The sequence below is a fragment of the Periophthalmus magnuspinnatus genome, chromosome 5 (genome assembly GCF_009829125.3).
Source record: "Periophthalmus magnuspinnatus isolate fPerMag1 chromosome 5, fPerMag1.2.pri, whole genome shotgun sequence".
Classification (NCBI taxonomy): Eukaryota; Metazoa; Chordata; class Actinopteri; order Gobiiformes; family Gobiidae; genus Periophthalmus; species Periophthalmus magnuspinnatus.
This window is the reverse complement of record NC_047130.1, coordinates 9,415,735-9,429,273: the sequence shown is the minus strand read 5'-3', so window position 1 is coordinate 9,429,273 and position 13,539 is coordinate 9,415,735. Positions and strand designations below refer to the sequence as shown.

At 38.4% G+C, this 13,539-nt stretch overlaps 1 protein-coding gene across 2 annotated transcripts in view; it reads left to right on the top strand.

The window, feature by feature from the left end:
* chd6 (chromodomain helicase DNA binding protein 6) overlaps positions 1–13,539 on the top strand; it is a 117,834-nt gene that overhangs the window by 43,099 nt on the left and 61,196 nt on the right. For both annotated transcript variants that reach the window (XM_055222157.1, XM_033966101.2), the window contains exon 3: positions 10,006–10,621. In XM_055222157.1, the coding sequence (XP_055078132.1) occupies positions 10,006–10,621 (616 nt within the window). The remainder of the gene's footprint in view (positions 1–10,005; positions 10,622–13,539) is intronic.

Here is a 13,539-nt window from a genome sequence, read left to right as displayed (position 1 = left end):
AAGCCCCAGTATGTAACTTTTTGCCCAAAAAATAGACTAAAAAAGCATTTCCATTGCACCAAAAAACGCGTGTCTTTACTGTGAGTGTGGTTGCATCTCCACAAAGCTGACTGTTATTTGACCTGGAGAAAGGCCTTCTGCTGCTTGTTTCCTTGGAAATGCTGCTCCTTTAGCTTTAATATACTGTCACTTTAAGTTGTTTGTGAATTTCAATTTCAGTTTGCATTTGGTCATTTTGTACAGTATCTGATTTTAATGTCTTAAAAATTTGAAGAACTTAACTAGTTCATTTTAAACACTGCTTGTAAAAAACAACTAGCATGCTAAAATAGTTATAATTTGTTAGGGTGTACTTTAGAACATGCAAACTCAAAACCATGCAAATACTTTTTTTTTAATATATATTCACAGTACTCTATTTTTCCAGTGAGCCCTTCAGTCTTCATTGGTTGGTCCTGGCTGAGACATTTGTGTTAAACTGCAGTGCCATCAGTGTATAGCCTTATATTGATATTCTGGAGGCATAAGTCTTTATCATCATTAATGTATTTGAAGTGGTTTAATAATTGAAACCCTGGTCGTGCTGAATCTTCACACCTCGTGCAGGCTGCGTGTGATCGGCCATTTTGGCGTCTCCGTCAGATCTGTGCAACTGATAACGAGAAAAAAGTGGTTTCAGAAAGCGTAAGCACCTTTAAAACATATTTGAGTCATACCAGTACGTAAACAGTTTATCAGCCATATTCTTGCATCTCCCACACCAAAACAACACAATTCACATACATCTCATTAAATTGAAGAAGACATTTGTTATCATCAATATATTTCCCATACCAGTTTTTGATGTACACATTTTTGTGTTGTGGTAAAGTCACAATTTGTAATTAGCTTGGCCGACCCGCCTCTGTTGTTTTCTCACATAAAACCACTAGATGCAATCAACGTTACTGCTGTCTGATAGTGACGAAAATCAAATAAACTTGTTTCCTTTTCTCATTTACCCTCTCAAAGTTGTATTTAGAGTGATTCATGCATGTTTGATTAATATTAATTCTACTGTATTCCAGACGCCATTCTTGCAGTTAGCCCCATTTTCACCGCCGCCACTGCTCAATTTCAACTTCAATTTTATTTTAGGTGATACATGTAGGATTTGCATTGCATAGTCATTATAGTACTTTTTTTTATTTTTATTGGCTACTCGCTAGCGTGATCTACATCTATCCATATGTTGTGATGATGTTTATGGTGACGTCAGTTCCCATTGGGCATCGCAGTTTTGTAACTGTTATTAAGTCAGTTTAGATCAATATTTGATTTAAAATGTCAAAATAACACAATTGTACACGGGTGTCAGGTTATAACTACTTTATATAGCAGATATAAGCACAATATGTCTTAATTACCAATACCTTCCTCTCTTTTGACAGATGGCATTTTGATCAATTGCCACGTTGCGGCTCCATCCACTCTGGCTTCTATTCACTTTACATTGAAAATTGTCACCGCTTTCTCCGTAACTGCTGCAGTGAGCCTCCTCCTTTTGGTCTTAAACTGTTCGTATTGACCCGCTCTACATGATCCTGGTGTTTTTATTTCAACATTTTGTCTATAAATCAAGGCATGAACATGAATAACAGACCAATCAGGTGCCTTCTTTCCCCATGGTCGCTCCCGTTAGAGTTAGCAACATGTTTGATTGACAGCAATGCTAAACCAGTGATGCGAGCGGGACGGATTGTTTCAACAGCCTCACTCTGGTTTGGCTCTTTGGTTGCCATGATACTCACGGTCGGAACTCTGCTCCAAATTCGCCCCTGTAACTGCTCGCCTCGATAAGTTTCATTTGACTGGATTCGAACGCTATGGGTGACGTCACACTTATATAGTCCGCTTCTTTATACAGTCTATGATTGAAGACGACTACAGTGACGCAAAGAAAGGGAGGAAAAAAAACAAAAAAACTTCCCCATCACCCCATATCACCTGTCCAGTTACACTGCCCTAGTGTAACTGGACAAAGGACAAATAGGTTTGGTCCCTCATCCAAGCTGCTCAGTTTATCACTTGCTGCCTTTACTATTTGAAAACTTAACCTTGCTACATTCTGGTCAACTGTAACTATCTGCGCAAATACTAATTCCCATTGCCAATTCAGTGTACATGTGAGTGGATATGTGAGGTTTTTCCTAATGACAGAAAGCTACCATCCCTGTTAGCACAGCGCATTTATTGACAAGACCAAATCAATAGTCTTCAGTTTGTCACCATTTTCTTCTAATCAGTGACCAACACAAGCTAGACAAGATCGGACCAAAGATGTTTACTTTTTTTTTTTTTTTTACTGTTTATTTTTATGCATTTTATTTATTTATTTCAGAGACAGAAATAGCCAGTGTTTTTTTTTTTTTTTTTTTTTTTTTTTTCCAATACATGTTTTGTAGTAACGAGAGAATAAGCTGTCCTCTCCTCCATTGGTTAGGTTTATGACATTTGGCACTGTTCAAAGCTGCATTTACTGCTACCTACAGTGTGCATTATTAACAATACACAGTGCTAAAAAAGAAAAGTCAGGAAAAATAAAATGCTATATATTGATTTAACCAATAAGCAACTTCTTTCTCCAATTCCAAGAGAGGCCTCCTTTTATTTAGTGTTCTGAACAAGTCTTCTCCGGCGATGTCCCCAGTGTCCAAAAACCATCTTGCTGCATTCAAAATCATATTTATCTTCTCTGATATTGTACCCAGATTTATAGTTATCGGTATAAAAGCTGGAAAACATTTCTTGTCAAATGTGAAATACTATCCACTTGAGACTAGCTTTAGTTTCCGTATTTACTTTTACTTGTTTAGCGGCCTCTGCACCTGTAGCGGTCCATTGTGAGTTGTCGATGTAAATCCACCTCAGCTTGTCTGTTAAGAGCTTCACATAGAGACAACTGCAGAGGCCTCATTGACTCCTGTTTGTCCATCTGACCTTCAGGAGGCAATTCCCAGATCTTTACAAGCAGCTCTGTCAGGTCTGGGAGATACAGTGATATAAAAGGAATTGCGATTTTATTCCTGATGATCTCTTATTGTGATTCGGTGTTTAATCCAGTTCTATGCTCAAAAAAGGCATTTTCCTCACACACTCCTACTATTGGTCAGCCTCTGAGATTCACAGTTTTTCGAAGATGTGAGTGTGGTCACCCTTGAATCAGGGGCAACCATGGTCCCTCCATATCAAAACAAACATCACTGCTCACAAGGAAAAAATAAATTACAAAAAGATCACAGGAGAATGATCTGCAGTAATTTGCTGTTTTTCAATGAGTGAAGCACTAAACTCGGTACAATCTGAGCTTTCACCTCAGATTTACAATCATTTGTATCAAGACACGATGAAGGGCGTGTAGGGACCAGACTGATATCAAGATATAATTTTAGTTACTAAGGAGCATCTGTTGATACTGAGCAATTTCAATGCTGGCAGCTACAGTTTTACTTTGAAAAGAATGTATATTTACATTCTTTTCTCTCTACAGACCCGACTTATAGCTGGCCTGTTGGAGGGTGCGCCGTCTGATTGTCTTTATTATTGCTTTGACTGTAATGTTCTGTAGTATGGGATGCAACTCGTTCGTCTCCATTAGGGATGCGGATTGTAAACAGTAATATCGTTTATTGTGATAAAAAGGGGAGACAGTAGTCGTTTGTGGAGCATCTTATATAATCGTGACAATCGCTAACAGAGATATTTGTCTTTATATTATCAGAATATGCATTAAAAAAAACTGATCTGACTGATTCTCCATGATGTTCTCTTCTAGATCATTGTTGTTTTAACTTATAACAAACTACAACACTATAGTCTCTCTCAGTCTTGCAGTTTAAGACTGATAATCCACATTTTCTCCCCGGCATTTAATACTAGCTAGACAGAATAAAATGTTTTGTTTTTCTTTTCCTATGTATCGTGTTATCTGTATTTTTTTTTTTACTTTTATATGAAGCACTTTGGTCATCTGCAGTAGTTTTTGATGTGCTATATAAACACACATGAATTGAATGGAATATAACAATTGTTTAAATATGTAACTCTCAGCAACTTCAATAATGATCATGACATAATTAAGTTAATTTCAATTATTTGGCCATGGTAATTGTGACACCAAATTTCAATATTGTCCCCTGCCTAGTCTCTATTAGGGGTCTTGGAAAAAAGTCAATTCACCTAAATCAATTCTTAATACTCCAATAACAATATCACATACTGTACTGTATTTGGATTATCAGACAAGAGACGGATTTTACGCCCAAGCAGTTATTCTCTTATACTTGAAGTGATAATTTACATTTTGTGGTAGCCCTTTAAAATCATAGAAAGTCAACGTAAAATCACAATAAATAGCAATTAAAATCTGGATACAGTGTGATATCTTGCATCATGACATGTGAGTATGTGTAGTATCCATAGACTGTATATATAAATGGACCAAGAGCTTTTACTGTCTGACATCAGTTAATTTTGCCAAACATAATTACTCTGCCAGTGTTAATTTTATTTGACCTCTATAACAGTAAGAAAAAGTCATGCACTGTTCTCTGAAATTTGCGAAATGTTCTTTTCATGCAAATGTAAGAACTAAGTTTGGTGACCGTGATATGAAATTGAAATGAAAATTGAAAGTGTAGTGAGAAGTTTTGATTGAAATAACCTTGAGAGTAAATGGATTAAGTGCAGTTCTGGAAAGTAGACGAGAAAATTTATTTTTGCATAAGGTCCATATTTTGTGAGAAGATTTTTGTCAATTCAAAAGTATTTTCAAAACATTTTTTAGTCTTTTACCGCAATCAAATCAATTTGTTTCATAAATACTGAGAATTAATTGCAACGTTATAGTCTAATGATTCACAAATATTATGCTCAAAATGTCTGCAGTGAGTAAGTCTGATAAATGTTTATAGAAAAAGAAAAATATACTACTTTATTGTCAAGAATCAGGAAGTGTGTTAGCTTGCTAGTTGTTGTCAGCATTACAGTGACGCAAAACTCTGCTTTGGTCTTTGAATGTTGTTAAAAGCACTTATAAACTCATCGTGGTGAATAATTAGAATGCTTGGAATGCACAAGGTAAATGAGGAATAACTTGAACCACTGTGAAACATTTAAAATGAACTATTTCAATTTTTTTACTTTTTAAAGTCAAATTTGAAGCTTTTTTAAAACAGTGAAGCGTTTATTTTTTATGCACAATTTCAAAAGTGCAGACAAATTGTGGCGACTTGCTTTTAGCCGGGATTCTAAACCAAATTCAAAGTGTAAATAATTGAGTAGAATGTGCCTCTGGCCTCAGTGGATTTCCAGTGTGAATGAAGTCACTGAATACAGCAGCACTGGTACACCTCATTCAAAATTCATGCACTGCTAAATTTGAATTACACTTTTGCCGTGTTTCTCTCTTCTGATTTTTATATTGGCAAAAAAATATATTTCTGCTTTGCTCGTTTATTGTGCCGTATTTTCAGTCAACATTTTTAATATAGAACAGATTTTGGAAATCCCATTTTGGAACATCTGCTTTGAAAAACACAACTTTGTTCTGTTCATGTGAAAGGCTTTTTTTTTTCTTTTGCAATATATTTGTTATATAAATGATCAATTTCCAGCATACCTCATAAACAAAGCAGCTTGCTAGTTGCAGACCAACAATACTATAGAAAGTAAAGTAACCTGTACTATAGGATCATTTTCATCAGTTGCTTAGCTCTGTTCCACACAGTTTGTCAATACAAAAATTCCTACTTGACATAATAATGGGACGACAGTAACTCAGTTGGAGTGTTTGTCCACTGATCTGAACTTTAGCAGTGGGGATCCCGCTCTTGACTTAAAACATCACTGGTAGAGTGGGCAGATTCACTGACCCACAGGTTGGCAGTCCAATTCCAGCTCCCACAGATGATTCCTGTCATTATGTCCTTGAGCAAGACACTTAACCCACCTCACCCCCAGTGTCTGTGTACACTACTGTATGAATGTGTGTGTGAATGAGTGAGTGGTTCCTTGATGTAAAGCGCTTTGAGCACCTTGAAGTAGAAAGGCTCTATACAATAATGTGACCGCCGTAAGACAAACTTGTATTTTTAATCATTAACTACATATTGTTTCTCAGATTTAACATTGCTTTGTCGTTAAGGTCTTAATCTTAGTGGTCTCTGAAGTGGAATTACCAGTCTACTACATATATCCAGTCCTTCAATCTTGTTGGGGCTCACATAATGTCCATGTTTTATGTTGATAGCGGAAAATGTAGTAACCTGAGGAAACACACCCCGACACAGAGAGAACATGCAAACTCCACACAGCACAGAAATAGAACGTGGATCTTCTCGCTGTGAGGTGAGAGGTCAAGCCACTCGGCCGCCAAGCCAGCTGTTGTTATTGAGAAATATAGCACTGATTTTTTTTTTTTTTTTTTACTTCACCGCTGGAAATATGTAGTCAAAATCTGCTTATACAATATCATAGAAAATGTAGTGGAAATCCCCCGCCTCCATATATCCCTCTATGATGACATTATGTAACAAAGAGCAGAGTAATGGAGCAGGTTACCTTTTATATCTTAAAATAGGAGGATGGATAAACAGCAAATCTAACACTGACATACATAGAATAAATGTTTTATTGTTTTACGTCAATGCCTTTTCTCTTGGAAGTGTAAAGTTGCCCGGGAACACATTGACAGTATGTGCTTGGTCATGGTTTGAACAATTTATCTTCCATTTGAATGGCACATGCTTAGTCTTCTGTTCTACTGTTGTTTTCACTACTTACTGTCAGTTTTAAGGTCAAATAATAATAATTCATTTAATGGGAGAGTATTGTACTGGAAAGGTAAAGCGAGTTTATTAGCACAATTCATACACAGTGTAATTCAGAGTGCACAACATAAACAAGTCAAAACATAAATAATCAGTTCAGTTATATGCACAGCTAAACAGAACCGTTTTGAGCCTGGATTTAAACGTGAGCACACGATTTATGTCCTTGTACTTCCTGGTTCTAGTCAGGACCCGAGCAGCAGCGTTCTGGATGTGCTATGGCCTTTGAATTTATCTTGCCAAGTGTTTTTTCATGGGCCACACCGATAGTGATTATTTAGAATGCAGGACAACTGATGGCCGATAAGCTCTGCCGATATTTTTGTACCTGTACATAGAGCAGATTTGAATTATTTTCCTCAAATTAAGAGTATTATACACTGCCTGGCCAAAAAAAAGTCATCAGCTGGATTTAACTGAGCAAATAGACAAGAGCCTATAGGTACGAGTCAGGTCTAGGTTCAGCAACAGTCTGTGCTCAAAGAATGAGGTCAGCTGACACCTGAATACACTGAATGACCAGGTTATTCCATCAATGGATTTTTTCTTCCCTGATGGCACGGGCATATTCCAAGATGACAATGCCAGGATTCATCGGGCTCAAATTGTGAAAGAGTGATTCAGGGAACATGAGACATCATTTTCACGCATGGATTGGCCACCACAGAGTCCAGACCTTAATCCCATTGAGAATCTTTGGGATGTGCTGGAGAAGCTTTGTGCAGCGGTCAGACTTGACCATCATCAATGCAACATCTTGAAGAAAAATGAATGCAACACTGGATGGAAATAAACCCCTGTGACATTGCAGAAGCGTAATCCAAACAGTTCCACAGCCAATGTGTACCGTAATCAAAGCTAAAGGCGGTCCAACGAAATATTAGAGTGTGACCCTTTTTTTTTTTTTGGTGGCGACTTTTGTTTTGGCCAGGCAGTGTAAGTTAAATTTATGACAAACTGACCCACAGCCCTTGTTTTGTTTTTGTTTTTTACCACAAACCCTTAAGAGAACAGTGTATCACATATAGTGCAGTTGTCTCTTTGTATTAAACGCTAAACCTGAAAACTGAATTACTTAAAAATGTACATTAAAAAAATTAAAAAATGTCACAGATGTAATTGTTATCTCTGCGTTCTGCTTAAGGATCCACTTAAATCTGTATCTCTCTCTAATGCAGTAGATGTTATGTGTGCAGACGGAGCATGAGATGGAGATAATCTGAGGCTGTCTGGAGCGTTCACTGAGTCAGATCTTTGATACAAGAATATCCGTTTGTCTGTGACAGCAGTGATCACAACACAACTGCACTGTGTCCCACCAGCACACATCTTCATTACGATACAGGAAAATACATAATATAGAGATAGACAGCAATTCAGAGCTCCTCAAACTATAAGCCATAACAAGAGGTCATCTGGTTTTTTGTTTGTTCATTCAAAGTTGATAATGATTTGGTACATTTTCAAAGTTGATAATGATTTGGTACATTTTCAACATACTAATCGTGGCCTCAGCCTCCTGTTTATTGATGATATTTTGAGTTTTTGTCTTTTCTCCATTCACATTATATTTTGAATTTGTAACTGCTATGGCAAGAATGTTAGATTTTCATCACTCTGAAGCCCATGGATATAAATAGATCCCTCGAGATACTACTGACCGAGATCTTGGCATATGACCTGTAGAAGGGTCTACAAGGTCCCATCAGATTGACCCAAGCCTTCCATACCCTTAGATCACCCAGTTTAATCCCAACCTGGTGACCCTCTGTTTTAAGATTAAGGTAAACCTGTCAGAATAATCACTATATTGACTTATCGTTCAATAAATGATAGCTAGAACAATATATTTTGGAGCTCAGTATTTGTCACGTCTACAATTTCTTTGCAAAAATTGGGAGATTTGGGGTATTTTTGTTGTAATAAAAACAGATTTGAGCTGACGAATATCTTTCTGGAGGAATATATCCTGTTTCAAAATGTGTTATCATGAGGGGTGTAGATAAAGGTACACTTTATTGTCCTCGTACGGAAATGTGTCCTCTGCTGTTGACCCATCCTTCAATGCTTCTGGAGAATTTGACCCATTGTGAATGTTTAAGGTTGATGTGGGAAACCAGAGTGCCTGGAGGAAACCCACCCAAACCCACAGAAACAGACACTGAATTTCACTGTCGCAGCATAGATGTGTAATCTTTGTTCTGGACACTTGTTTAACAAAGTCGTCTAACTGAATCAGTTGGACTGGCCAACTGAGACATAGCCCCCTTCCAGAGTCTCTTTTCCATCTTTAAATATTTGTGTACTATTGTTGTTGCATGTACTATTGTTGTGGTCTGGTCCTTGTTAGTGAAGGGACTATTTGTTGTTTGTCGTTGACTTTCTGATCTCGTCTTCCTGACATTACCAATATATATGGTCTCCTGAGAATTACCTACACTTCATTTTTTGGGTTAAGGTTATACACACTATATATTTTTTATCATACATTTATTGTCTGTGTAATCCCTCACTTTTTCCATGTCCGATACTGATACCGATTGTTTAAAATACAGAGCAACGACGGCCGATGAAGTCTGCCAATAGTTTTGGACCAATATATAGGGCTGATTTGAATTATTTTCTTCAAATTATGTAAGTCAAATTTGCTACAAACTGACCCACAGACCCTTTTTTTTTTTTTTTTTTTTTAAACCACAAACAGTGTCCACTTGCCACGGGGCAGTGTTTACCCATAATCTGATCAGAACTGAAGAAGCGGTTTGGTTGAACAGTGAAACAGTTAACAGATTTGAATTTTTCTTTTACCATATGTTTGTTTCTTTTGGATAAATACCAAAATATTGTGGTATTATTTTGAAGTCTATATTACTCACTGTAGAACATTTTGAGGAATGGAAGGAGAGGAAGTTTAAAACCAAGGGCACTAGAAAGGACAATGGGACAATGGGGGTTGGGAGCATAAAAGCAGTAGGTCCCGGGGTGGCTGTGGCCCACATAAAATTTCCCTACTCAAAAACTAAGCAGAAATCAGTCAATTTCACATGCTGAAAACTGTTACCTTAACCGATCATTTAATGTTCATCATTAACTTTTCAGACACTTCCTGACATCCCCATTTCTTCTTCTCTTCCAGATGTTTAGTGGTCTCCTGAAGCACACTCCACCTCCGGCCCTCGCTGCCAGCTCCGCCTCCTCCTCCCCCTCCTCCGCCTCGGACCAAAACAACCACGACGCACAGCCCACGCAACCTCCCCTACCCACAATCCCAAGGGGTCACCTGGTCGTGGGCTCCAAAGACCAGCTCCGCCTCCTGACCCCGGTGGGCAGCTCGGCGACGTCCAATCACTGTGCGGCAACCATCAGAGCATCCAAGCCCCTGAACCAAGAAGAAGACGATGATGACAATGGTGGAGGGGGTAGGGTCAAGAAGAAACGCAAGAAAAAAGACAAGCGTGAACGAATCGGAGATGTGGAGGAGGAGCAAAGAGGAAGCAGTAAACCAAAGAAACGCAAAGAGGAGAAGGAGAGGGGGCCAACGGTGGTGGTGCTGAGTCCGAGGAAGGCCAAGGAGCCCAAGGAGAGGAAGGAGAGGAAGAGTAAAACCAAGGAAGCTAGAAAGGACAATGGGACGGGGGTTAGGCACGTAAATGCCGTAGGTCCCGGGGCGGCGGTGGCTCCCATCAAAATTCCCGGGAAAAGAGGGCGCAAACCCAAGATTAAGATCCTACCTCCTATACCGCCAGGGCAAGGTAAGGACAGGCTCTGGAGGTGTGTTTAAAGGTCTTGTGCATGAACCATAACAGATAAACCGTTTCTACCATCAGCCCACACCCACTTACTTCCTTCTCACTCTGATTTTGAACCATAATAGAGGAAAAGGGTATATATAGCCACACCAGGTTGATATGGGTAACACCGACATGAGTTTTAAACATTCATCAATCTGGAACAGCCCTCACACCTCATTCATGTAATACTCCGCTCTCTAGAAATACACAAGAACAAAATGATGCAATATAGCAGCAGAAAAGTTGTATTTCCCAGTAGAATTAAGCTATTCAATGTAACAAGGCTTTGTTTGCCACTTCTTCATGACCCCTGACACAGATTAAATGTGCTTCTGTCATAACAGTTTCACCCTGGTACTGTCCAGATGGAGCCAAAATTGTCCAGTTTGAAATAAAAGCGGTCCTCGTCAGTCTAACTTTGTCACGGAATATCTGCATTATAATTTTATAACTCATTTATGCTGCATGAAGCAGGATCCCCGCATCGGCACATAGGTGTCCTATGAGCGCCTGCTTAAAAACAATGATGTCTAAAGTGGAGTTTGTGCTGTGGAGTTTTGCTTTCTAGAAATTATTTTGAGATTCTGATCAGTCCCTTGTGGCTTTGATCTTTGTCAGTGGACCATTATTTAACAGATTACACAGTCATTCTTTTAACAATGGAGGCTCTCACTGATATGCTGGTTTATTCTCTCTCCCAATAGGAACAAATCTTAATCAGCCAAGCAGCGGGACCTCCCACCCAAATCCAAATTAAATGAGAAAAGCACAGATCTTTCCTGTCCACAAATGTGTAAAGTGCTTCCCTCTGCGGAAAATAGCCCGTATTTCTGCTAAAATAGGCTGAAGTAGATTCTGTTGCGTCACCGTGTTTGTTTTGATATGTTTGGGTGCTGTGCCTCACCTTTGGCTTCTGCCTAAGCCATAATGCTGCTCTGTGATTGGTCTAAACCACTGGTTAACCGGACAGTTGCAACAGCAGGAGGCGGACCAGATGGCTTCTTATCAGACATATTGCGAGAGTTCATCTTTCTGGCCAGGTTAGCAACAAGATTGTGTTTGTAGTGTTAGCCCTGTGATTCTCCAATTTTGGTCAGGTTGAATTTTCAATCCCAGCTCCCAGTTGGTTCAGATCGGCAGCCGCAACTCTTGTTAGTCAGCCCCAGGGCAGTTGTAGCTACTTTAGTTTCTTGCCACCATCGACTGGGGAAAGAATAAATGAAGCAATGTAAAATGACTCAAATCTAAAATGGGGTTAGGGCTTTTGAGCCTTTAGTCCTGAACCAAAAGATACCTGTTTATACTGCAGTTTTTCAAAAAGACGACCTAGTGTCATATATTACAGAGGAAGGATTCCGTGTCTTGAGACTGCGGGGTCTCTCTCTCTCCTCTCAGCTGGTTTTCACAAGTGTTTGTTTTGGTCGACAACAAAAGGAAATGTTTCAAAGTCTCCTGCTGTCCTTAAACGCCCCTGAAGCTACTGTTAATCGTGTTGCCTTCAAGGGACCTCCGGAGAGTGGGATTTTAGTCTTTCATCAGTACGGTTTGTAAATGTCGGTGCGTGTGGGAGGCAAGTTCTTCAGAGCTGGTTGGAAAGATATGGAAATAGCTCCTCTCCGCTGGAAAAAAAAAAGAAAAAGAGATTATATTCATGCAATAGGAAATAAATTGTAATGCATGAAAAACATGTTCTAAGCAGTGACCCGGCACAGTCAAAGGGGCGGCCCACAGCTGATTTTTATGTAGTAAAGTTAATCTGTTATGTCACAGTGCAGATATATTATAAATGTTGGTCTTAGCATAGAAATGAGGCCGCTGTGTGTTGTCTAGTCAGTGTTTTATTCTCCATGGAGCAGTAAGTGCACTGTTAGCATGCTAGTGAATTAAACAGTTGACAGTAAACTCCTATCTGTCCTTTAAAAATCAAAGCACTTTTGAGGACCTCTTACAATTTTTCTCCTACATCAAGCTCTAGAAATAATAATTTTATCATTTATTTATTTAATACATTGGACAAACTGGATGTTTTGCTTTGAAAGGGCTGTATTATGCAAATATTTGACCAACGTTAAAATGTTATACTTTCTTTAAAACCTATCTGGAGTTGTGTTTTGTTTCATGGTTAGCACACAACTCCTGCATATTATATCACTAGAATCTTTTGATTTAATAATTTGCAGCCCTGGAATTGCCAATCTTTGAAGCTACATCTTTTGTTTTAGTCTCATTGAAACTTCTTCACTCCTGGTTGCAGAAGATATTGTAAACTTTCTATGGCAGTCTTGACTGAACGAAAGGTAAAATGAAAATACTTTTTAAAGAAGACAACTTCTAGTGTAATTTAAAGTAAATCAGTTCATTTGAGGCTAAAAATAGTTGTTTTAGCTTTAAAACTACCATTTGATGACATCACAAGCTGGAACAGAGCATTTTGAGCTTTGGCGATGTAGACATCCTGATAATGCAGGATTACTTATGTTTTTGATGAGGTAACAACATTCTAGCACGACTAAAACTCACAATAATCAATTTGGCATAATATAGAACCTTTCAGTAGTATAGCAAAGATGATACGTTTCCACGCCTTTCTATATAAAGTATCTAATTAATCAACTCAATTAATCAAGTAGTTAATTAGACTGGACTGTCTCCATGAAAAGCTGAAGGGAACTGAATGTAGTGAGTTGGTGCTGTGGGCAGCACACTAGATATGTGCCTTTATATAAGTGTCAGATCACAACATTCTATAGACTCAGTGTTAATCATCAGAGCAATGCATGTGGATTTTTCTTTTGGATTTATTTCATGAAAACACCGTATAATCCAGAAGAATATTGACACCTGCTCTTATTTGAGAGTAACAATACTTTCAATCAAGA